This window comes from Pararge aegeria, chromosome 9, assembly GCF_905163445.1.
Source record: "Pararge aegeria chromosome 9, ilParAegt1.1, whole genome shotgun sequence".
In the NCBI taxonomy this organism is placed as follows: Eukaryota; Metazoa; Arthropoda; class Insecta; order Lepidoptera; family Nymphalidae; genus Pararge; species Pararge aegeria.
This window is the reverse complement of record NC_053188.1, coordinates 4,217,314-4,243,023: the sequence shown is the minus strand read 5'-3', so window position 1 is coordinate 4,243,023 and position 25,710 is coordinate 4,217,314. Positions and strand designations below refer to the sequence as shown.

The following is a 25,710-nucleotide window of genomic DNA, read 5'->3' as shown; positions in this document are numbered from 1 at the left end:
AGTTCGATCTCCGGCACGCACCTTCAGCTATTCGGAGTTCATCGTCAACATCATACAAAGCCAATTCAAAGTCAAAGTCAACGCCAAATATTTCTGTATTATGGACCATAGATGAAGCTTTTGATGCGTACGTTACATAAATAGACGTGTACATGGGTAGTGAGATGATTGCGATAACTGCGTTCGTAAAATTAAAACTAAAGCTACAAGGCTTCCAAACGCGCCCTGGTCCAAGAAGAAGCTCGCAAACTTAGCCGGGTGTTTTATTTGTTATCGCCATCTCACTTAACGTCCCACTTCTGATGAAAGGCCTCGTCTCTAGTGAGTTCCAAAGCAAAGACCGACCACGCTGCTCGAATGTGGGTTGATTGGATTTATCCAAAGTGATAATGGCCGAAAAACGCGGGTTGACACCGATAATTTCCTAACTCCGGTCTGAAAATTTCCTCACGATCCTTAGTTGAAGACTTAGCCAGCTTGGTAGACTATGGCTTAAAACCCCTCTCATTCTGAAAGGGGTTATGGTGATAATGTTGATGATGATACTTAATAAAACGTACCTATATTGACTATCACTATACGTATTAAACTTATGACTGTTTTCACTAACGATGGACAAGGCAATGCCTAAGTAAGTAACGACTAATCCAAGAACATTTCTAGGCGTACATTTTCACTAAACGATTTTTGGCCACTCATATGGCCTTACTTATCTATGGTTCTTGCCACAAGGTGTGGTATTTGTGTTAGTATTATCATATTTTCCATTTTACATATGGATTTAAGGTTATTAAGAAAAACTGAATTTATATTCTATTTCATTTATCAAGGGTCAGTTTACGAGTCCTTTACAATCCGCCGTCCTTTGTAGTTTGAAATGAAATGAAATGAAAATACACTTTATTGTACACCTAACAGAAATTAAATTATAAACAAAAACAACACAATAAAACACAGGTACAATGGGCGGCCTTATCGCTAAAAAGCGATCTCTGCCAGGCAGATCTCTGGGTTTGGTGTCCTAACTTAAGATGGCGCCGTACTTCGTTAGATACCATTGATTCGTGAAACGTTTCTTATGTCTAGGAAGCAACTAAATCACTAGGCATCCGATTAAGGCCATTCCTCTGTTGTGTAATGATGTCTTACTACGTGTTTAGCATTTATTGTTTCTATCTAGAAGGTAAAGTGACATAGGTGAAAATAGATGAAACTGCTAACACTCACTACCGCACTGCGTGGGCTAGCCTTATTTTTTAATGCGGAAACAAAAAGAAAAGGAACAGGAAAGAAAAACAACGTACGTTAGTTTGCAATACAATTTATTTGAACATCTGGTGTGGGGGTGTCATAGTTTCGCCTTCACTTGCTTAACGTAGATCACCGAATGACCTGGGGGGTGCCTCTGGGTGGGCCTCACATTCCTCTCAATGGGGATACTGTTTGTGCCCTCCAATTGCCTCAAAAGCCCCAGCTGTGGAGTAAAATTCATTATTAGTATGGGGCTTAAACTGACACAATTCGATAACATTGAAATAATATATAACATACTAGAATAGACATCGCGAACAAAACCGTAACGCAATGCTTACGTTGCATTTCACAAGGCCACTTTTTTATCGTCTTAAACTCTATCAAACAATTTGTTTGTCAAGTTATTATTCAAAATCTGTTCAATTTACTCCTGACGATTAAAGTTTTGAAGCTCATCAAATTAAATACGTTTCGAATATTTTTTCTCTAGAGCGAATGACCGTTACATTGATAGATACCACCGCTGCACTGCTTTACTCGTACTCGCTCTAGGTAGGATGTATTTTATTGCACCGGATTTTTAATTATTTTCTTTAATTTTTCTTAAAAAGTTTATCTTTTATTTCGAATGAATTAAAAAAAAGACAAAGCCTACATTAATTGCGCCGCTATTGTAATATTAGCAAAAAGTAACTGTTTAAAGAAGGCGCAATCATATTATAAGCTAGAAAAGATTATATATATAATGCTCAAGTGAAAGAAAGTGACTAAAATGAATATGCCAATACCATTGCAATCGGATTAAACCTTATATAGGTAGTGTATGTCATAGATAAACTTTTAGATTAGTAACTAAGATACTTAATCTTGTAAAATACTCTGCTCTTATCGGTACATAGCCGCGGCCCCTTTAAGACAACCATTTGTCTAAGACAATGAAGTATTTAAGATAAGTAAAGGGAAATTTTATTCGACAATAATAAGAAAATGAAAAATCTTCGTCTTCAGTGTGATAAATAAAGACGATGACTTTTATTTATCACTCTTGCTGATTTTCGGTTTGCTAATATTTTTCGCTTATCTTACAGGCTGGCGTTTATGAGTTAAGAAGGCATGGACTTTGATTAATTTTGATAGCACCCGAGTATTATGGCATTGGAAATTTAAAGAACCGCAAAAAATGTGAATAGAAGCAGAAGTTTTTTTTTTTAAAGTTAAAATTTTGTTTGTTTTTGTTACACTACAAGGTGGAGTGGCTTGTGGTATTGACAACAATCTCATCTGGTGGTAAAATGGAAGCTTGCCTGTACCCTGACCCCTACCCCCAATCGGTGTCTACGCGGCATCATCCGGAATACGTTGGCGGCACGTTCTTGTCGGTTGGGTGGTAACTAGCTACCACCAGACCTAACCAGAGATAATTCAGTCTATTGTGTATAATATTGTGTCTGTCCGCTTGTTTATCGGGAAGTAACAATGATTGACTATGGACCACAATGGGTTCTGGTTCTGAAAAATGTTGTTCCGGCCCAGAGTTATGAAGCCCCGGTATCTTTTTGTTATCATTTAAATATCTAAGAAACTTGTGCCCAACCTTGGGATAGAAATAGGCTGAGAATGTATGTTTTCTATCCTCTTCTTTACCATAGCTAAGATCTAAATTTATTTGGGGTCTGCACTCCTAGTATATCTGTGCCACAGTTGTGGTCCTATACATACGAAAAAGAATATTAAGATTGTATGTACGTATGTTTATATTGTCTATTGTTACATTTTCATGGCTAAACTTTAAGAACAATCTTGATGATATAGGTAAAAGAGACAGCTTCAATTATGGAGACGGTTGGCGAAGACAACTTTTACCGACGCGAAAGGAAGACCCACGGGAAAACAGAAATTATTTTTATACAAAGTCACTGCCAAGCTTTTTTATAGTAATAATTGACGGACCAAGAAGATTGCCCACCTGATGGTAAGTGGAAACCATCGTCTATAAAGTAGAGCAACACTTCACATAGCATGCAAGGAACACGTCCTGCAATATACCACCCAGTCCATCAATTTGAGGCATACATGACAATGATGTAATTTCAGGTACATGAGTACCTGAAATTACATCGGCAACCCGCCCTTCAGTCCAGAACACAGCAACAATGCTGCTTAGCGGCAGAAATAAGCAAGGCAATATATATTGTACTCCATTTCATATCTGTACGGAATTTTTTTGAAGTGATCCCTTCCAGTGAATAACATTCAGTGTTTGTTACTACACGGATATGTTACAAGTATAATCCCCTAATGGGAGTAAATAGGGCCTGTTCAAAACGTATGGGATTTTCTAAGGGAGTCCTTGCCGTTTCGTAAAATATATACCTCTGTTGTTTATTTTGTTCAAAGCATTAAAATAATGTTTTAAAAAAAACCCAAAAATTATTATTATTATTATCGAGATTTACTCTCACGCGCGTGTACAAAATAAATATATTTTTTCAATTCGTTCATGCACACACTAAAACAAAATACAAAGAGAAACACTAATTAGATTAAAATAATAAAAAACTATAGGCGTGCAAAGGCGGCCTTATCGCTAAAGCGATCTCTCCAAGACAACCTTTGGCGAAAGAAGTTGTTATAAGGAATGGGTTGGTGGGGCAATAAAAATTTATACCTACATAAAAATATGGCAAACTAAACTACATGTTATAAACTCTATTACTACACATATAATTATTATATATAATACATATTGTTCATACATATAATAATAATAAACTAAATACTATTTTTCAAACGACTTTTAAAAAGCGGCAAGAACAGTATTATATGTATTAAGTAGTACAGGTTAATTTGGAAGCTACATTTTCGGTTTAACCAGCAAAGTGGAATAATACCGATACCCCAAATTGACTTTTACGCGGCGTCGTACTGAAACGCTAAATTGCTTGGCGGCACAACTATGTCGGTAAGGTAACTACACTAGCCATGGCTGAAACAACTCACGAGACGACTTCAGAAATTATAAATTCCCTAATTTATCCTACAGACAGACAAACAGATGCAGCGTGGGACTTTATATAATATGAACCTAGTGATGAGAATAATAAATATGTTCTAAAAACTGACAATGCCCGCGTTTATTACGGGTTTTTACAAATACCGTGGGAACCGTAAGTTTTCCTGGGATAACAAGTGGCGTATGTTATTCTCCACCCTATCAAATAATTATAATTTGCTAAAAATCAAGATGATAGGTTTCTTAGTTAAGGCTTAATGGACAAAGAAACACACTTTCGCATTTGCAACGTGTAAATGAAAACCGAAATATTACTTCACATGCTTAAGAGGTACATTATTTACTATATCTATGACATATATGTGAAATTTTATAATTATGATCAGTGTCTTTACCTACACTTTGAGGAATTATCAATTTTATAAATTTAAAATGCATATAAAAAAATTATGCATTTTAAATTTATAAAATATCTGTGGAAATGAAACACTTACAGTTTCTGAGTAAACCACTGCCAACGTTTTTACTACTAGATACAGCCCTAACATGCAAAATTAAATACAAGTGGCTCCTGTCACTTTATTAGGTACGCGTCGCGTAGCGTAGGTACTATGCGCGTGTCGGTCTTTTATCTTCAATAGGGTTGTCATAAGTAAACGCTTGATTAATGGTTTGAATTAATTTGTATGTAAAAATAAATATGCTCATTTTGATTTCATATTCTTAAAGAGAAATATCCTTAAGCATTTTTCAACAGTATTTCGTATTTAGGTTACACGTTGTTTAATAATAAGGATTGGAACTTTTTACTAAAGTTTGTAAACCCACGAGAGAGTGTAGGCCGTAGTCCTCCACGCTAGCCTACTGAGGATTGGTAGAACTTTTGAGATCATTATAGAGAACTTTCAGGCATGACGGTTTCCTCAGGATGTTTGCCTAAACCGTTAAGTGAAATTTACACTCTCATGGGAGATACGGTTTTAGTGCAAATACCCTGCACACATAACTCCAATACAAACACACGTTTCTAAATCATATCGGAGTTAGGAACGGCGTTTTATGTTAGAAAACCGTATCTCCTATTATAGAGAAGAGCTGTGTTGTGCCTGTCCATTTGATAAAGCAGCGTTGTTAGAATTAGGTCCCCCAAAAAATTTTAGTTATGCTGAATACGAATATAATGTAAATAAAATGAAATGTATTTATTTGAATGAATAAAATGTTGTTAACAAATAAAAAGTCGCAACATATCCGGTCGGGCACCCCAACATACAAAATTTGGTCAATTATATAAACAATCTAGTTCTGAGGCCTAAATTGCAGAATTTCATCAACTGAATGTATTGTATTATGTATTTTACATTGCTCAATGGCCACTTTTTCAATGTATTTTTAAATTTTTGATGCAATAATACGGCTATTGAGTTTGGAATTGCATTAAATATTTTTATACACATGGCACTAGTTTTAAAATACATGCCTGTCCTAGGGGCACTTATTGAACAATAATCTGTCTTTGTTTCGAGTGCGCCTTGGAAATAAATCAGTAACCTTCCTAAAGAGATGTGGGTTAGATTTAACAAAAGTTGCTCATCCTAAAATATATATGTATTAGAAATTAAGGCCTTGGATGATTCAGTAAATCAGACCTAAGAGATTTAATGAATCTAAATTCACAAATTCAAGGACTACACCTAATTGAGACAATTTCTTAAGTGGAATTATAACTGTGTAACTCAATCAGCTTATACATATATAACCCTTTCTAAAATGGTACCTGGCACTTGTATACTTTATCTTATTAATCATACATCAGTAGTTTATTACTCTGTAGGTATATTTATTACAGTGTGATTTATAAAAGGACATGCACTTTCTATACACGACATCCCTATCTCTACTAATTCCTACTAATATTATAAATGTTAATGTAAGTTTGTTTGTTACGCTTTCACGCAAAAACTACTTAACCGATGAAACTTTGTACACATATTCCTGGAAGTGTTAGAAGTAATATAGGATACTTTTTATCCCGACATTAAGCTCGCTTCCTTTGGGAGAGGGGATGAGTGTTTGATAATTTTACACCATAACTCCGACAAATTATAACCGATTTAAATAATTATTTTTGTACTATAGAGAGTTATATGTGATTTATTTTGCCCAAACTGTGGTTGGAGATACAGGACAGAACTCCCCAGCGTACAGCAGCAAACCACTTATTTAAGGCTTTAAAAAACAAACGCAGACGAAGTCGCGGGCAACAGCTAGTCGTTTATATATCAATTTTTAATCTTACCGCGGGAACTATTTAAGATATCGGTATAGAAAGTACCAAAATGTCCTTTTCCTTAGCATAGATGACATGCATACCAAATTTCAAAGCTGTCTGCCTGCGGCTTAGCTCGTAAAGCATTTTTAATTTTCCGTCGGGAACTATTTAAGGAATCGGTATAAAATTGCCTATGTTCTTTTCCATGTCAAAGGCCTACATGTATGCTTAATTTCATCCAAATCCGTTCTGCTGTTTTTGCGTGATTGAGTAACAAATATCCAAACATCGCTTACCTATCGGTGAGCCCTCCCTTAAGATAGATATTACATACATAACACCTATTCCTTCCTATGTTTATGATTATTTTTATTTTGCTGTGTTTACATGTCATTATTATTATTTATTTTTGTGAATGTCATGGTCACTTGTTATAGATGTACATATAAGGGAATGTGTTAAATATTGTACAAGTTTATTACTGTATATGGTAAATATGTATTTTGTTAGTGTCCTTAATAAATAAATAAATAAATAAACATCCAAACATCTACACTTTCACATTTATAATATAAGGAGGATAAGCTGAGAAAGACAATGATGATACTAAAATTCTGTTTTAGTACATAAGACATGGAAGTCAGTTTAGATTTTCTCAAAACATATATTTTTTAAATTTACGATACCACGTCTCCCGATAAAATAAAAAGTGTAAAAGCTAGCGGAGGCGTCGAGATGTGAAATAATAAATAGGTACGTGACTTGAATCTTTTGTCAGAGATTGCGCGTCCTGACGTAATTTAACGTTTTTTTCTCGAGTATTTCACAAAGGAGGCCCAGAAAAAAGTAGGTACGTGAACCTACTGAAGGTTTAATTTTTAAAGCAACTGAACTAGATAATTTTGTTCATTACTATCCCGTAGGGTATAAACCTTCTAAGGAATCGAAATATCGCCTTATTATGTAAAACTGCTCCATAATGTTCGGAAGTCTCTTCTATATATATCCAAACAATATCTTGTTTTTGCAAAAACAAGATATTGTTTAGATTTTTTGTTACTACAAAAAATATATATTTCAAGCGAAAACGCTCGCCGCGTGTCACTGTACTGTCCCTATTCCATAGCTAATTATTGATTTTGGTTTGGGTAGCAAAATTGCAAATATTTTACAAACTGATAGTTTGAAATCCTTACTCGATTTTATACGGCCGAAACGCTGAATTAATTTACGGCGCTTTTTGGTGGCGAGGAACTTGCTACGCGAGAAAATATCAGAAATGAAAAACTCTAAAATTTACACTTCCTGAAAATGAACCAGGGACCGCCAATGTGTAACACCACATCACTCATCACTGCGCCAGGAGGGTCTTGAAAGTAGTAATTGAAATTACAACTTCACTTTATGCGAACATTTACACCTCTTTTATGTATGCGGCAAGTCAACAACAATCTGAAATTACAAAAAAGAACTTGGGGGTAAAACTAAATATTTGTTACACAGATTAAAAATTACCTGCTCGCTACCAATTTGGACGGGTTTCTCGTATATGATCCATGTGACGCACTCTGTGTAGGGCGGCGTGGTGAGGGAGCCCTTGTAAGTCACATAACTGCCCGTAGCTACATCTTGTCTGTCCATCCATACTAGGGATTCTGTAAATCAATCCAACTTATTATGAAAGTGTTGTTATACCCCATGAAAGAGCGATGAATATTATATAAAATTTAAAATAGTGATAATTACTTCAAGTGTAGTAAAATGTAAAAATAAGCACTTATGAAACGTCAAGACTGTCTGTTTGTAGTAACACCAGTTCGGAAGGCGGATTCTACCGAGAAAAAGCCGGCAAGAAAGTCTGCACTTGCTCTCTTTGAACATCATAATGTGTACAGTCTTGCGAGAGTTGGAAAGGGAGCGTGTGCTACCAACAACAGCGAAGTTATAATACAATTCATGAATCTCTTAAAGACTACATTAAGAAATTCATGAATTGTATAGTAACCTCGCTGTAACAAATGTGACACATTGTTTTAACGTATAGATTGGTAGGTCCAAAATTACCAGGGAATCAAGTCAAAAACCCCATAAATTATTCGACTGTGATAACAGAAAAAAAAACCTGTCTTAGTTTGTTGTGGGCTCTTGTTAGACCACGGCGCGGTTGGAACCCTCCTAGCTTTAGTTTTAAGTTAATGAATGCAGTTATTACCATCACCTAACATTAGTGGTAAAATGATAAATGTATGAAGGCTTCATAAGTGCCTATGATAAGGTCCACATGAATAAACCATTTTTGAATTATGAATTTTTACTTCTGTATTTTTTGCAGACGAGATGTACTCGTCACTATAGTTTAGTTTTCTTTTGATATTTAGGTGTACACTCCATCTGAATGGCATGATATTTGACATTTCTTGACGTCCTTACGTGGGATAGGACGCCAGACCAGACAAACGTTCCCTATGTCCGTCATTATAACAGGCCTTTAAACTTGAGTGTTAAGGAGAAATCGCGGGCCAAAATCGGTAATTGGACGGATATCAAAACTTTCGCGTTTCCAATTACACGTTGATATTATTCTTAAGTTATTTTCTTAGTTATAAATGTAAGATAACAAACGTTTCATGACTATCTAATAAGGCGTGTGGTCACTGCTGGTCAGAATATAGCGGTCAACTAGTCACCTTTCCCGCGGGTATTGTACGAAGTGACTAAGGTTATATAACAGAGAATGGACAGCAGCGTCCTCTGGGCTACTACCACAATCTAATGCGAATACCTTCTAGTCTGTCCAGCGTGGTGATTATGGACAAACGCTCCCATTAGGGGAGATCTTTAGTACAGCAGTGGACTGCTGATAGACTATTGATGATAATTAATATCTAGATATTTCAGATGTTCCCCTTACGCCATTTTCGCCCAATATATAAGCTGAAGGAGTAGGATGGGCAAGAGACATTTTCCTCCCTAGCTGGGCTAGCACGGGCGGGAGATAAAATGATATCCCCCAATTATATCCCCTGAAAAGGTATATAATTAACGTGCCCACCTGTTAAATCACTGGAACATGGAATAGGAGAAGCTTACCCCCGTTTATTAATACACATCTATTATTAGGATATTATTTCCACTTGTGTGCCAATGCTCTGATAGTTGATAAAGCTGTGGGAGAAGATTAATTTATATACTTTCCCCGGGGATATAATTGTCTCCTGCCCATGCTAGCCGTGCAGAGAAATGAAAAAAACTTTATTTTTGCCCACAGTTATATCAACTCGCCCAGCAGAATTTAAGTGGAAAAAATATCCAAATAATCCCTACTAATATTATAAATGTGAATGTAATTTGTTTGTTATGCTTTCACGCGAAACTACTCAGCCGATCTTCATGAAACTTTTTATACATATTCTTGGAGGTATTAGAAATAATATAGTATACTTTTCATTGAAAAAAAAAAATAACGTACGATAAAAAAATTTTGTGAAAAAACTAAAAATCTCATATATCACTATAGGTGTAGACTATGTAGCAGCACGCTGCCTCCCAAAATTTCGCGGGCAAAGCCGCAGGGCACATCCTAGTAAAAATATAAAAGTAAGCGGAGGTAAACTTCTCCTATTACCCATTGAAGTTCTTTGACTGGTGGACACGTTTATATTCCTTAACAAGATATAGTTTTTGTCTGCTGGTGTCAATTTATATCTACGTACCTGATGATACAACCACGCTGTTTTCAGGCTTCCTAATCTGCTCCAATCCTTCGACGAACTTGTCAAAGCTCGGGTTCGGCGCGTCTGTGGCTTCAAAAAGATACCCCACGACGGCCAAACCATCTGCATGCGCCACTGCGGCCTCTAAAGACTGGTATTTACTGTTGTAATGGACGAGGTGGCATTCTGCAGCGTATCTAATAAATAAATTAATTAATTAATACTTTATGACAATACACACATCGCCATCTAGCCATAAAGTAAGCGAAGCATGTGTTATGGGTACTAAGATAGCTGATGAAAAGTTTATGAAAGTAATACACATAAATACTTATAAAATACACATAAACACTAACATTCATCACACTACTATGCACACATTTTGTATGTAACGCATCAAAAGTGCCATCTATGTGCCTATTTGAATAAATAATTATTTGACTTCGACAAACACTTTTCCAGTTGTGGGAATCGAACCCACACCCTTGGACTCAGAAGGCAGGGTCACTGGCCACTGCATCAATCAGCTGTCTAATCTGTTGAAATTGTATAACATAGTTTAAGCAGTAAAATAAAATTTTATAGAGACGAAAACATACATCCGCTAGCTGGGTACGGTTTTTTACAACTCCCGTGGGAACCTTTAGTTTTTCTGGGATAAAAAGTACCCTACGTTACTCTCTGTCGTTTCGACTGACTCTATGATAAAATCGAGTCGGATTGGTCGAACCTTTTGGTAATTGTATAATGTTTATATATTTATTTAATGTAATATTATTTAATAAACTATAATTATTTTATGTAATAATCCTGAACTGAACTGCACTGAATTTCATTATAACTGTAATATGTATGTATCGTTTCGACAGATTTTCGTTTCGCCAGATTTTTATTTCGTCGGGTTTTCGTATCGATAGATTTGTAGTGGGCCTATAATGGGCTGATATGATGATCTTAGATCTCGTTATATCACTTTAAGACTTATTAACGAAGATATTAAACACGCATCCTTAATTTCACATTACTACCTACTTTATGATAAGTATTACCATTGAGTGAGGTCTGTACCTCACTGCAAGTTATATGTATGTAGACGAAGCATTCTTATTTTATTCAAGAAATGTTTTGTTAATGAAAGTTTTTTTACTGACTTTAATCTTAGAAAACAATGCATTAGTCGGGAAAAGGAGATTTTAATACAGTCGCTCATTAAGTCATCTGTACGAAACGAATATGGTACAAAATATTTAGTACAGAATTTAAGACTCTAAAATAATTTTCATTTTGCTTCAACAGTATAATGTTTTTATATAATATTTATTACTAGCTGACCCGTGCAACTTCGTTGCAGCAAATCGGTTATTACCGGAAAACACAAATAAAGTGACATTTTCTAAAAATGAATCCCTGCTAGATCGATTTATCGCCCCCGAAACCCCCTGTATACTAAATTTCATGAAAAACGTTGGAGCCGATTCCGAGATTCCATTTATATATATATATATATAATATATATATATACAAGAATGGCTCGTTTAAAGATATTAGATAAGTATTAATACTCGGTTACAGGGAAAACACGGGTTCTTCCTCTACCGAGTTCTTCGACTCTAGACCCTCGAGTCGAACACACCCTGCCAGTAATCAGAACATCCTTAGGGACCATTGAATTTCCTAAAACCAAAACTAAAATCATTGTGAAAGCTAGCTTAGAATCCACGGACCACACAGCTTCTGTACAGTTACTGTCAAGCTCAAACTAAGTTGTATTTCACAGGCACTTAAGTAAACAAGACAAAGCCAAGCTACTTAGTAAGCAGTAGTTGCGTACATGTTAAAGCAAGTACGCAACTACTGAACTACTTAACCCAGAGTGCTAGCTCTAAGCCTACGTAACTAACTTAGTAAATGCAAACTTCATTCATGATACTATTAATGACTCTAATGGGAGAGACGATTTAAACCCTCTACACTGTTTTTTTAAAAATTCCGCTATGAGTTAGCTCTTGATTGCAGTCCTACCTGTAGGAAAGGATGCAGACCAAGATAGGCCTAATTTGTTTTTAAATTTGGTTTTAAATCAATAAATAAATTAATATTCTACAACAGTACACACATTGCCATCTAGCCCCAAAGAAAGCGTAGCTTCAGTTATGGGTACTAGGATGGCTGATGAATATTTTTATGAATAACTAGCTGTTGCCCGCGACTTCGTCTGCGTTTGGTTTTGTTTTTTTGATGAGGCATTAAATTTAGTTGTAGTTCTAAAAAAAATTAAAGTATTCAGTATCGCTAAGCCTTAAATGAAGGGTTTGCTGCTGTCCGCTGAAGAGTTCTGTCCTCTATCTCTAACCACAGTTTAGGCAAAATTAACCTCTATAGTACAAAAATAATTATTTAAATCGGTTATAATTGGTCGGAGCTATCGTGTAAAATCGTCAAACACTCATCCCCTCTCCCAAAGGAACCGAGCTTATTGTCGGGATAAAAAGTATCCTCTATTACTTCTAACACTTCCACAAATATGTGTACAAAGTTTCATGAGGATCGGTTAAGTAGTTTTTGCGTGAAAGAGTAACAAACAAACTTACATTGACATTTATAATATTAGTAGTTTTACTTTGTATTATGTTTTGGTGTACAATAAAGCGTATTAAATAAAAAAGATAAACACCCTGACACTGAAAAACATTAATGTTCATCACACAAAAATTTTCCAATTGAGTGAATCGAACCCACAGCTTTGAGTCAGAAAGCAGGGTCGCTACCCTCTGCGCCAAGCGGATCGCTAATTCGCATGTCGGAACGTCTTTATTTCTTTTTTCGTTTATTCTACTACAATTGTAGCCATTGGCGGCCGGAGGAAAGGATGCAGTCTAATAAATGGATGCATCCTTTTTTTTGTTACAACAATAAACACATCGCCATCTATCCCCAAAGTAAGAGTAGCTAGAAGACTGATGAATATTTTTTATGAATAATATACATGAATATAAATACTCATAATATATATATAAATACCCAGACACTAAAATACATTTATGTTAATCTCAAACATTTCCAGTTGTGGGAATCGAACCCATAGCCTTAGACTCATAAAGCAGGGTCGCTGCCCACTGCGCCAATCGGCCGTCATAACCATATGGGTATAATGGGTTTCTACACGCGACATTGTAACGGAACGCTAAATCGCATGGCGGCGGCACGTTCTTGTCGGTAGGGTGGTAACTAGCAACGGCCGAAAACGTGTGTAATAATATTTTAACACTACCTAGATTGTTTGAATTTTCTTTACACGTTTTCTCCAATATGTGAGCTTATTTTATATTCTGCATTTCTTTTGCGAAATTATAAAGAGCCGATATATCATCTCCAAAGTTGCAAACAGAATTTCAGTATTATACAAACATATATTATCAGTTTATTGTGTGATAAAAGTTACTGTATTGCAGTAATATCAGAAGCATTATAAATTTTATGTGATTTTTTACAATCACAACGCGTGATTAAATATACATTGTAAAAAATTTTTACTGCAGCTGTTGCATTTCTGATAAAGATAAATTTAGGTAGCTCAGTGATAATATAGTTTTTAGTATATTATAATATGTACTAAATTATATAAATACATATATCCCTACGGACACTTAGGGATATATGTATATTGTAATTGTAAAGTAGCAGATTCATTGTATATCGTTATATAAATATTAGGGCAAATTAGTTAAGACTATTTTAAGTGCAAAGTTTATCATCCAGTCTGAATACGCAGCAATAATTAGTAAAGCTTCTGATATAAAGTTTACGACACTGAAAAAGGGGTTTATAAATAATCGAGCGATAGCTTTACATCGTTGAAAAAGTCTTTACGCGGGAACTTCGGACACTCTTTCTCTTATGCCCGTTTTCACTAAACATAGGCATCGCCTAAGTCGATGATTTAGGTGGATGTCTATAGAAATAAACGTTTTACTAACTCTTCGTTTATAACTTTTGGTAAACGGTTGACGTATGACTGGAAATCTACTTAGATTAGGCGTTTAACTTATTTAGGCATTGCCTTGTTTGTCGTTAGTAAAAACGGGATTTAGGGTTTGTATGGGACTCCTAGTAGGTAGTTACTTCATTGAAGGAAGTTTTTGACGTGAAAACGTCTTATAATTCGATGGAGCCGGCTGCACGCACGAAAAAACATGACTCATGCGGCGTTACCTCGCTCTGAGGCGTTCCATTTAAGACTTGAAGTGCAAGCGAGAGCGCGGAACGAGCGACAAAGAGGCGTTCGACATCTGTCTCTCTCCTACTGCTATACAATTATACATTTACTTGTTTTCGTCAAGTATGAAGTGCAGTGAAAAGGGAATGTGGTGTCAATTGAGATAGAAACAATGTGAATTGACATAATTGTATTTATGCGTACAAATAAAAGTAGCTTGATCAATTTTAATTGTGATTTCCATTTCCTGACCTACTTCTCTATATGCATACAAAAATCTATCAAAAAAATAAAATTAAAATTTTCTTTTGAAAAATGCACCATTCCATCAGTATTTTCTTATGGCGTTGTTGGCACGTTCAACTATCGTCAGTAAACCGACTTTACAGACGATTTTTTATTTATTTCTAACACTTGATCTTCATCACCCACTAAATAGTGATCAACATGAAGTGATTATCCTTTAGTGGGTGATAATCATGAAGTTTTATGATCTCCTTTCAGAATGAGAAGGGTTAAGGCCACGCTGGCCAAGTGTGGACTAGTAGTTTTTAAAACACTTTTGGGACAACATTATAGGGAACTCTCAGGCATGCAGGTTTCCTCGCAATATTTTCTAACTGTTAAGGCAAGTGACATTTTTATTGCTTAAATAAATAAACGCATATAGCTATCAAAAGTTAGAGGTATCCGAGGATCGGAACCAGGAAATCGTGTTATGTATTCAAACGTGCAAAGTCAAAGTCAAATATTTCTTTACTAGCTGTCCCGGCAAACTTTATACCGCGGATCGTTTTTTTTTATGAATGTTATATTTTAATACTTATTATCCTATTCCGGCCTAGAGAAATCCAAAAAATCAAATATCATGAAAATTGCCGTTCTTGAGTTATAAATGGTGTAATTAACACAACTTTATTTTTCTAAATAAAGATTTAAATTGGGACATATTTGATGGCACTTTTATGCGTACTTACATTACATAACAAAATATGTACAGTGCATGCCATTGACTAGACCAAAGAAAAACCTCCTACTTATAAAACTACAGCGCTCAGCACTCCACCAGGGACTTTGGCATTGCAAAGAAGATTCTGTTGAGAGGCTGGTGAGGTAATTTTTTACTTGGCAGCTTACCCATGACCATCAAGCACGTGCTCGCAGCCAGTGAAGTCATCTACTGACCAGTGGAAGTGCATCTGCTCGAATATGTACTCCCCTATCAGAGGTCCTCCGCTGAGGCGCGGTATGTATTCAAACGTGCAAAGTCAAAGTCAAATATTTCTTTACTAGCTGTCCCGGCAAACTTTATACCGCGGATCGTTTTTTTTTATGAATGTTATATTTTAATACTTATTATCCTATTCCGGCCTAGAGAAATCCAAAAAATCAAATATCATGAAAATTGCCGTTCTTGAGTTATAAATGGTGTAATTAACACAACTTTATTTTTCTAAATAAAGATTTAAATTGGGACATATTTGATGGCACTTTTATGCGTACTTACATTACATAACAAAATATGTACAGTGCATGCCATTGACTAGACCAAAGAAAAACCTCCTACTTATAAAACTACAGCGCTCAGCACTCCACCAGGGACTTTGGCATTGCAAAGAAGATTCTGTTGAGAGGCTGGTGAGGTAATTTTTTACTTGGCAGCTTACCCATGACCATCAAGCACGTGCTCGCAGCCAGTGAAGTCATCTACTGACCAGTGGAAGTGCATCTGCTCGAATATGTACTCCCCTATCAGAGGTCCTCCGCTGAGGCGCGGTCGTGATGGAGTGTCGAAGGTAAAATACGCTGGAACAAAGCAAATTTTCGCATATCAAACTCGGTGCCAAAGTGAAATGGACCTAATGTTCCTTGTTTTAGAGTAGCAAATCTTTTACTTCAGATTTTTTGTCTTACAAACGTTCGTTCAAAACAAATTTAAGTATTGATTCAGTGCAAATAAGAATCATTACTCTGTGATGTTCAAGTATTACCATAAAAGAAAACGACTCCTTGACTGCGAGCGAGCAAATCTTGTAGTAAGGCTACAGGTGTCATCAACATTTTTTTTATATTACTACTAATCAGCCCTGGACTGATTGCAGTTGATTGTTTAAACAACGCTTAAAAATGATTGCTTATCTATGCAATTGAGTATTATGTATGTTTATAATAGCATAAATATTTAATAAAAATATCTATTGTAGTATAAGTATATTCATTTTTTTTTTGATAAAATACTTTATGCATCATCCTCTTTCCACGTTATTATTGGCTCGCTCAGGTTGCCTTTAAAATATCACTTTTAGTGATAAGACCGCCTTGGCGCCCTAGCACAAATTACTATTACTGTTTTCCTTGTGTTTTGGACTGACTGCAGTCTAGGGCTGGTTAGTAGTAATATAAAAAAATGTTGATGACACCTGTAGCCTTACTACAAGATTTGCTCGCTCGCAGTCAAGAAGACGTTGTCTTTATATCACCTGCTAGTAAGTGATGATGCAGCCTAAGATGGTAACGGGCTAACCATACCCGTACCAACCATATGGTAGTTAAATCAAAGTTAAAGTCAAAGTTAAATATTTCTTTATTCAAGTTGGCACATAGGTGGCATTTTTGATGTGTTCATTACATACAAAACATGTAGTTTTGTATGTAATGAACACATTTTTGTATAACGGCGATACCTACACTCGTAACATACTAAATCCATACTCCGAACCGGTATCTACGCGTCATCGTACCGGAACGCTAAATCTCTTAGCAGCACGTGTTTGTCGGTAGTTTGGTAACTAGACACGGTTGGAGGCTTCCATCAGACCAGACCAGAGAAAATTAATTAAATAACTAGGCACTTGGTTGACTGAAAAATGGGACAGTGAATCAGAAATTAAAACCCGGATAGAAGTCGCCCGTAGTGCTTTTCAAAGCATGAAAAAAGTGCTCACTAGCTGCCGCCTAAACATCGCATTACGAAAACGCCTTCTACATTGTTACGTATGGCCAATACTTCTTTACGGGTGCGAATCCTGGACCATCAAAGAGGATCTCAGGAAACGTCTAGAAGCATTCGAGATGTGGGCCTATCGACGCATGCTGAAAATTAGTTGGACTCAAAAGGTTACCAATGAGGAAGTCTTGCGACGAGTTGGTAGTCAGCGCGAACTTTGGAAGACCGTCAAAAAGAAAAAAGTTGCTTATCTAGGGCATGTGCTTCGGAAAGATAGATACGGGCTACTGCTACTGATAATGATGGGCAAAGTTACTGGAACGAGACGCATCGGTCGCAAGAGGAAGTCTTGGTTGCGCAACATTAGGGAGTAGACTGGGATCGCGAGTGCCGCCCAGCTGTTTAGCCTCGCGAGAGAAAAGGAAAATTATCGAAAACTGACGGCCAACCTTCACTAGTTGGAAAGGCACCTAAAGAAGAAGGGGATCGAACCAGGGGCCTGCGACTTAAAATCACAGCGCTTATCGCTGCGCCAAGGAGGTCATTACATTAACACAATCCAGGGAAACAACCGAGTGACGACATCAATGAAAATATCTATTTTGTCATATCAAAAGAGTGGTATCCTTTGGGATTTGTGGAAAACCCTGGTTCCCAAAATATAACAGAGATTTTTTAATTTCACTCAATGTCATAAACGAAAATTTCAGTTGATTACAGTATCGTGTAATTTATCTAAATACGCAACATCTGTTTGTGGCATGTCATTGTTCGGGAGCTTTGGGAACTCGTGTGTAGCTCTATTTAATTTAATCCCATGATTTCGCTACAATTCTTTTAATTAATAGGCTTATAGGCTTTTATTTATAATTAACTAGCGGATGCCCATAACTCCGTCTGCATAGAATTTCTGATATCCCTTGAGATTAGGGTGTGCAGTGCTTATGCCCGTCTCCAAAAAATATAAAGTAAGGAAGTTCTTTTTTTATTTTTCTTTTTATATTCCAATATTTTGTCACTTTAAAACTTGTCAGCCTGTTACTGTATAATGTGATAATTCCAGTTTCAGAATTATTTAAATTAGTTTAAAATAATATTAGATAAAAGACAGACAAACTCAAGGTGAAATTAAAAAAAAGCTTTTAAAATTGTAAGTGCCATGAAATGTTTATCTAAATCTGTTAATGTCTTAAAACTGTTTTTATGAGTGATGGGTAGATTTATCAGTCGTTTATCAATGGATCAAATCAACAAGCAAAGATATTTATAGTGTACTAGCTGTTGCCCGCGACTTCGTCTGCGTTTGATTTTGTTTTTAAAGTATTCAGTATCGCTAAGCTTTAAATGAGTATATATATATAACATGTGACTGCCAATTAATTATAGACAAATAATTTGCAATAAAATAAAATTGCGACTATAATTAAAGATCTAAGCTATCCTATCTCTTAAGTTGGACCAGACCGCTCACGGTGAGCCAATTTAATTTTAAATCGATTAAGTAGTTTAGGAGTCCATCGCGGACAAACATCGTGACAGGAGATTTATATATATTAAGACTAGCTGATGCCCGCGACTTCGTCTGCGTTAGATTTTGTTTTTAAAGTATTCAGTATCGCTAAGCCTTAAATGAGTCTAGTAGTATATATATATATAACATGTGACTGTCAATTAATTATAGACAAATAATTTGCAATAAAATAAAATTGTGACTATAATTAAAGATCTAAGCTATCCTATCTCTTAAGTTGGACCAGACCGCTCACGGTGAGCCAATTTAATTTTAAATCGATTAAGTAGTTTAGGAGTCCATCGCGGACAAACATCGTGACAGGAGATTTATATATATTAAGATGTGATGTGAAAATCTTATCGTTTTGTTGACATGTAAAATGAACGGCTTTGTGACGTAGGCACGCTTTTTGTGAAAGAAATTAATATTGACTAGTTAGTTGTTCGCTACGACTGCGAACAATGTGTAATACGTAAAATTGAAATCAGTAGTGCTGTATTTTCCTTAGTATTCCCAAAAAAAAAAACAAAAAAAAACATTCATCTTCAAGTAATATTTCTCTAAAAGGCGATTAGTCACGTTATTCATTTAGCGGTACTGTTACGGTAACAGTAATTATATTTCCTCTAGTTTTCTACACTTTTACCATAAAATGGGGAAAATATGAAAAGTTGTGAGCTAGCAACATGAGAACAAGAGACATGTCCGGGGCGTTTTCTCTATTTTTGGACACAATGCATGCAATAATGGCTCATTGAGGATTCTGTGTGATCTTAGTTCTGTGATCTTTGCATTATTTTTCTTTGAGCCTAGTTGTCCTATAATCAACGACTTCAATTGTATCGATATTTATAATAGTCCATTGCTGGACTAAAAGTCCTAGTCTCTGCAGCGCTGGGCAGACTGGTTTCTGATCGCAAAGATTGTACTAGTCGCACGAAGGACGCTGCTAGTCACCTTGAAAATATCTATGTATTTTATGTGTATGTTTAAATAGTAATATGTATTTAAGTTTATATATTGATATTTATATACATATATATAAATATATATGTTTTTACTATATATATGTAGTATTAGTATGTAATGTTTAAAATTAGCACAATTTATGTATTGCACTATCCCGTTTTCTCTAATATGTTTCTTCAACCAAAGGTTGTCTGGAAGAGATCGCTTCAAGCGATAAGACCGCCTTTGTGCATATGTATATTATCGTTTTTATTTTATTTTTTGTTAACCTTGTTTTATATTTGTATGTGCAATAAAGACTTTTTCTTCATCTTCTTCTTCTTGTGGTGTGTTGTCTTCACCCGCGGTGACAACTGTATTCTGATCTACCGTCACCACACGGTACCATAACATATAATGGTCATCATTATCAGCACATTAGCGGCCCACTACAGGTCACAGGTCTCCTGTCAGAATGAGAATGGTTTACGCCCTGCTCTACCACGCTGGCCAAGTGCGGATTGGTAGACTTCACAGGCACTTGAGAACGTTATGACTTATGGAGAACTCTCAGGCTACGGCCTAAACCCTTCTTATTCTTATTCATTGCTCTTTAGTGTGTCGGTAATGGGTCGTTACCGTCTAACCTAGTATTTTTCCTAGTTAAACTTTTAACCGAAAACATTTTTCATTTATACATAACTAGCTGTTGCCCGCGACTTCGTCTGCGTTTGATTTTATTTTTTTATGTGGCTTTAAATTTAGATTTAGGTTTAAAAAAAAATTTAATATGTAGTATCGCTAAGCCTTAAATGAGGTGTTTGATGCTGTCCGCTGAGTAGTTCTGTCCTCTATCTCCAACCACAGTTTGGGCAAAATTAAACACATATTATAACCTCTATAGTGCAAAAATAATTATGTAAATCAGTTATAATTGGTGTAAAATCGTCAAAAACTCGTCCCCTCTTCCAAAGGAACCGAGTCGGGATAAAAGTATCTTATATTACTTCTAACACTTCCAAGAATAAGTGTACAAAGTTTCATGAGGATCGGTTAAGTAGTTTTTGCGTGAAAGCGTAACAAACAAACTTACATTCACATTTATAATATTAGTAGGGATGGAGAACTCTCAGGCTCCGGCCTAAACCCTTCTTATTCTTATTCATTGCTATTTAATGGATCGGTAATGGGTCGTTGATGATGATGATGATGATCACATAACACAGTGTATATTCACGTGTTTATGCTAACCTAGTATTTTTCCTAATTAAACTTTTAACGGAAAACATTTTTCATTTATACATAACTAGCTGTTGCCCGCGACTTCGTCTGCGTTTGATTTTATTTTTTTATGCGGCGTTGAATTTAGTTGTAGTTCTAAAAGTAATTAAAGTATTCAGTATCGCTAAGCCTTAAATGAGGGGTTTGCTGCTGTCCGCTGAGGACAGCAGCAAACCCCTCATTTAAGGCTGTCCTCCATCTACAACCACATTCATCAGATCTTCACATAGTTTGGGCAAAAACAAACACATATTATACCTCTATAGTACGAAAATAATTATTTAAATCGGTTATAATTTGTCGTTTGAGTTATGGTGTAAAATCGTCAAACACTTTCACCCCCTCTCCCAAAAGAACCGAGCTTAATGTCGGGATAAAAAGTATCCTATATTACTTCTAACACTTCCAAAAATATGTTTACAAGTAGTTTTTACGTGAAAGCATAACAAACAAACTTACATTGACATTTATAATATTGGTAGGGATAGGGATAAACAGAAGGTAAATAAATGAAGTTAGGGTAAAAACAAAAACAAAATGTAATGGGAAGAGTTAATCTAGCGAAGCTAATTAAGCTGCCATTTGTTACCATACTTTCTACACCGCGTACGTCAACTATTAGCCATTCCAAGCACGTTCACGCCCTTGCGATGCTCGCATAAATAAGTACCATATCCGCAATACTGTGATAAATTCCTCATCCTTTGTTTTACACATCCGAGTACCTATTTAATATAAGGCGTGAAATAGGCATTATGACAGTAACAAAGACTCGGCATTTTTTAGAAAATTAGATGGCCCCTATCTTGGATCCATTTTTATCAAACATAAGTAAAAACACTCCCGAATAATTCCGCTTTCCAATTAAAATCGGTTATTTCGTTCGGGAAATACGATGCACAGACATACTCAAAAACGCACGCACGCACGTACGCACGGACGTAAGGACGGACGGACAATTATTACTACTTATTACTACCTATATAGCAATTTCAAGCTGTAACCCATTCATTTTATATGTTAATATCTTCTTTGACCCGTATTTCAAGTGACTTATACGTACCTGCTAAACGGAGATTTTTAAACCAGTACTTATTTTGTGTCAGTTTTTTTTACTCTCGAAATATCCTCGCAAAAGGCCCCATTTTAACTTCCTTCACTTTGTAGTAGCAGTTTTAAACACTTTTATAATTAATTGTGTTACTGACCTAATTTATGTTTTACTTAATTCATCGGCGTTCTGAACCGGCGCGGCACAGCGGTAGATTTACTACAAACAGCCAGACTTAAAGCTTCAAAAGTTTGAAATTTTATAATTCTTGCAATATTAGAATAGGCGAATATAAATTGAAATTGTTCTAATAAATTAAAAAATAAAGTGTTTTCAAAAGAACAATCCCACTAATCCTTTCCAACTAATATTAGATACAAATGCGGAAGTTTCTATGGCTGTAAGGATGGATATATAAATGGATGGATGGTTGTTTGTTACTCTTTCACGCAAAAACTAATAATCGGATTTTGGTAAAATTTTACACTAATACAGATTATGTATCAGAATAACACATAGGTTATGATTTTGGAGATTTTTTTTATGTTTTAATTATTCCAGTTTAGGGTACCTACGATGCGACAAAAATACAACGGACTCACAAGAAATCAGAAATCCAAAACATCCGCTAGTTTCTTATATATAAACAACTGGCTCCCGTATTTTTAAAATTGAAAACTACTTTTAGTGCGTTGAGCACTTTTTGCTCGTCACGTCACCGAACGCTTTCCATGAGATATATTTGCACTAGGTACATATGTGTACTTTTCACGCTTTCCATTAGCTATACGTGTATGTGTGTACATAAGTTTGGTTGTCACTTCGAACAGCAGTCCCCTAAGACTGCCTTGGATGTTTTTTTTTATTATTTTAGTTACTTCCTTTTGTGAAATCTTACCAGTTTGACCCGTGTTGAGTAGGATGCCATTGGATTCATTGTCCCAGTACTGCTTGAAGCGCAGAGGTTCCAGCGAAGACCAGGTGGGGCAGCGGTGTACAGAGATTGCAATTGGTGATTGTGATGCTCTTAGCTTTGATATTTGTTCCGCTGTAAACAGAAATGTGTTTTTTTTTGTATATATTTTCTTCATCTGTACTGTTTTTTTTTTATATTAATAGCGGGCAAACGAGCAAGTGGGTCACCTGATGGTAAGTGATCACCGCCGCCCATAAACATCTGCAGCACCAAAAGAGCCACCGATGCGTTGCCGGCTTTTAAGGAATTTGTTTATCCGCCCCTTGAATAACCCTAGATTGAATTTTTGAGGAAACACATCAGATGGGAGATTGTTCCACAGTTTGCAAGTGCGCGGTAGAATTGATCTGGTATTTCGAACAGTAGAAGAATACCAGACATCCAGATGATGAGGGTGGAATTTATTTCTACGACGTGAGGTGCGGTCAGAGAACAGGGAAGGAGGTATCAACGCAAACAACTCTTCGGAACACTCTCCATTATAGAGTCGATAGAACACACAAAGGGAGCTAACATCTCTTCGGTGCCCCAGGGACTCCAAACTGCAAGTCAATTTGGTATTGTCAACATGTCGAACTGCCCGCTTTTGTATCCGATCAAATGGAAGGAGTTGTTGGAATTCGAATTTCCTGTGTTTACCAGAATTCGAATCCAGTACCCCGTCTTATGAGGTCACAGTTGACTGCGCCACCGAGCCCTTCAATATAACCTACACATTTCACAAAAAAAAACATTATGACGAAGGCTTTTCCCAACCAATATTTTCATTACCAACTGACAGAAATATGTTGACAGTTAATGAATACAATATTATCACAACAAGAATAACTTCTATTCAACATTTCAGGGTTCGGAACCGTATATAATAAGGATCGCGCCGTGAATAGGACATTGGGTCCTTTCGACTTTGCACGTGACCCATCGCTTTGCACGTGATGAGTCCTTTTGTATTTAACTAGCTGTTACTCGCCACTTCGCCTATGTTCGCTTTCATTTTAAAATCCCTTAGGAACAGTTTATTTGAGAGAAATATGTGGCATTCAATTGGGGTGTGGTTCTGCAGATATTTTTTTAATTAAGTAGTCCATAATTTTTTTAACTCTCGATAAATTCTTAATTAATGTCCGATCGGAATGAACTAAAAACTGTTTTACTGCCTTGATACCGTTTTGGCGAATGACAGGTTAAAACTGGCCCATTACTTTCGGAGCCTATTCGGTACAAACAAACACACATACAAATATTTATAGTAGTATGGATAATAATAAATATCTGTACAAATATATATAATATATACAGTACAAAAATCGTTTCTACATATGATCGCTAAGGATTTAAACCCATTCAATAGCTGATGTTGTCGCATTGGGTACATGCATGAAGTCGATTTTTGATTTTACCGTTGCAAAATTATTACTGAATTTTAAATTTTGTATGTAGGACAGTGTAGTCTGTTTTTAGCTTAGTATAGCAGATACCGGGTATCCATTTCTTGTTAAAAATGATTCATCATTATCGGATCATTATTGCATATTGCATCTACTGGAACCTAGTGCAGATCTTTGATGCAGCTGAGGTACGGAAAAATGAACGATGAAATGAATTACTTAACTTACCATCTGACGCCGATGTCTTCGAAGGGCAAACATTTAATGATGTTACACTCGATCGCATTGTAAAAGTTTTGTCACCACTATAAATTATTCAACTACAGTACAATCACTTTATTGTGTATCTCTTATGTAAGGTTAGGGCTATGAAATGAAATAATTCGATTCGAAGTCGAATAGTACGTTAGATTAGATTAGTATTATCTATTTTTTGACGATTGGTCGACCGTGAAATAACTTAGTACAGAATCACAAGGTTGTTGATAGACATTCAAATTGAAAAGAAAATCTTAAGGCTGGATGTCTACGCAGATTTTCTATAGCAGTACCTAAAGCTTGAAACATAGTTCTGACTTCCCAAACACATGTAAATTCTCGTGTAGCTGAATCTCTGATAATAACATTAATTGGAGGTTTGAGATGATTTTTTTGTTTAGAATATGACGTGTTATCTATATTATACAACTCATGTGTCGTCTCATGCCCGAGAATGTTCGCAGAATACCAATGGTGTTTTAGTGATCTCTTCAGGGCATTCGACTGTGTTGAACAAAAAATATTTTTTACAATTTTGATTCCCGTTTATGGTGTGTGGCGATTGAACAAATTATAAATTCATTCCATTCATCCAAACGACTGCACTAATATAGATGGAACTTTCGAGAGCAGGAAGAGAACTAAACAATGAGTAATTAAGGCTACATAGTCCGTCAAACTAAGCCCTTGCGTTCGAAAATATTATTCCTTTTTATTCCTTATAACCATTAGAGATTAAAATGGGAGTTGGAAAGTTGTTATGAAAGTCTAATGTTTTTGAAATTACAGATATTCGGAAGGTAAACGAAAGCTATGGGGACTAGGGAACCGCGAGAAAACTTTTTAATCAACATAGTGCTTCCGGATTTTACAGAGTAGA

General features: G+C 35.9%; 1 protein-coding gene across 1 annotated transcript; it reads right to left on the bottom strand.

Moving 5' to 3' along the window:
- Positions 1 to 1,339: 1,339 nt before the first annotated feature.
- Positions 1,340 to 24,858, bottom strand: LOC120626448 (carbonic anhydrase 1). The gene is made up of 6 exons (XM_039893974.1): positions 24,801 to 24,858; positions 23,107 to 23,256; positions 16,136 to 16,274; positions 10,253 to 10,449; positions 8,055 to 8,194; positions 1,340 to 1,474 (listed from the first exon to the last, which is right to left on the bottom strand). The coding sequence occupies exons 1-6, from the start codon at positions 24,856 to 24,858 to the stop codon at positions 1,349 to 1,351; spliced, it is 810 nt and encodes a 269-aa protein (XP_039749908.1). The 3' UTR covers positions 1,340 to 1,348.
- Positions 24,859 to 25,710: the final 852 nt, after the last annotated feature.

Excerpts from the sequence above, each read along its gene's own strand:
- LOC120626448 (XM_039893974.1), bottom strand. The coding sequence starts at position 24,858 with ATGCGATCGAGTGTAACATCATTAAATGTTTGCCCTTCGAAGACATCG. Across the intron at positions 16,275-23,106 it reads ACTCAACACGGGTCAAACTG|CGTATTTTACCTTCGACACT; the intron begins GTAAGATTTCAC and ends GCTTTGTTCCAG. Across the intron at positions 8,195-10,252 it reads CAGCGTGGTTGTATCATCAG|AATCCCTAGTATGGATGGAC; the intron begins GTACGTAGATAT and ends ATTGATTTACAG.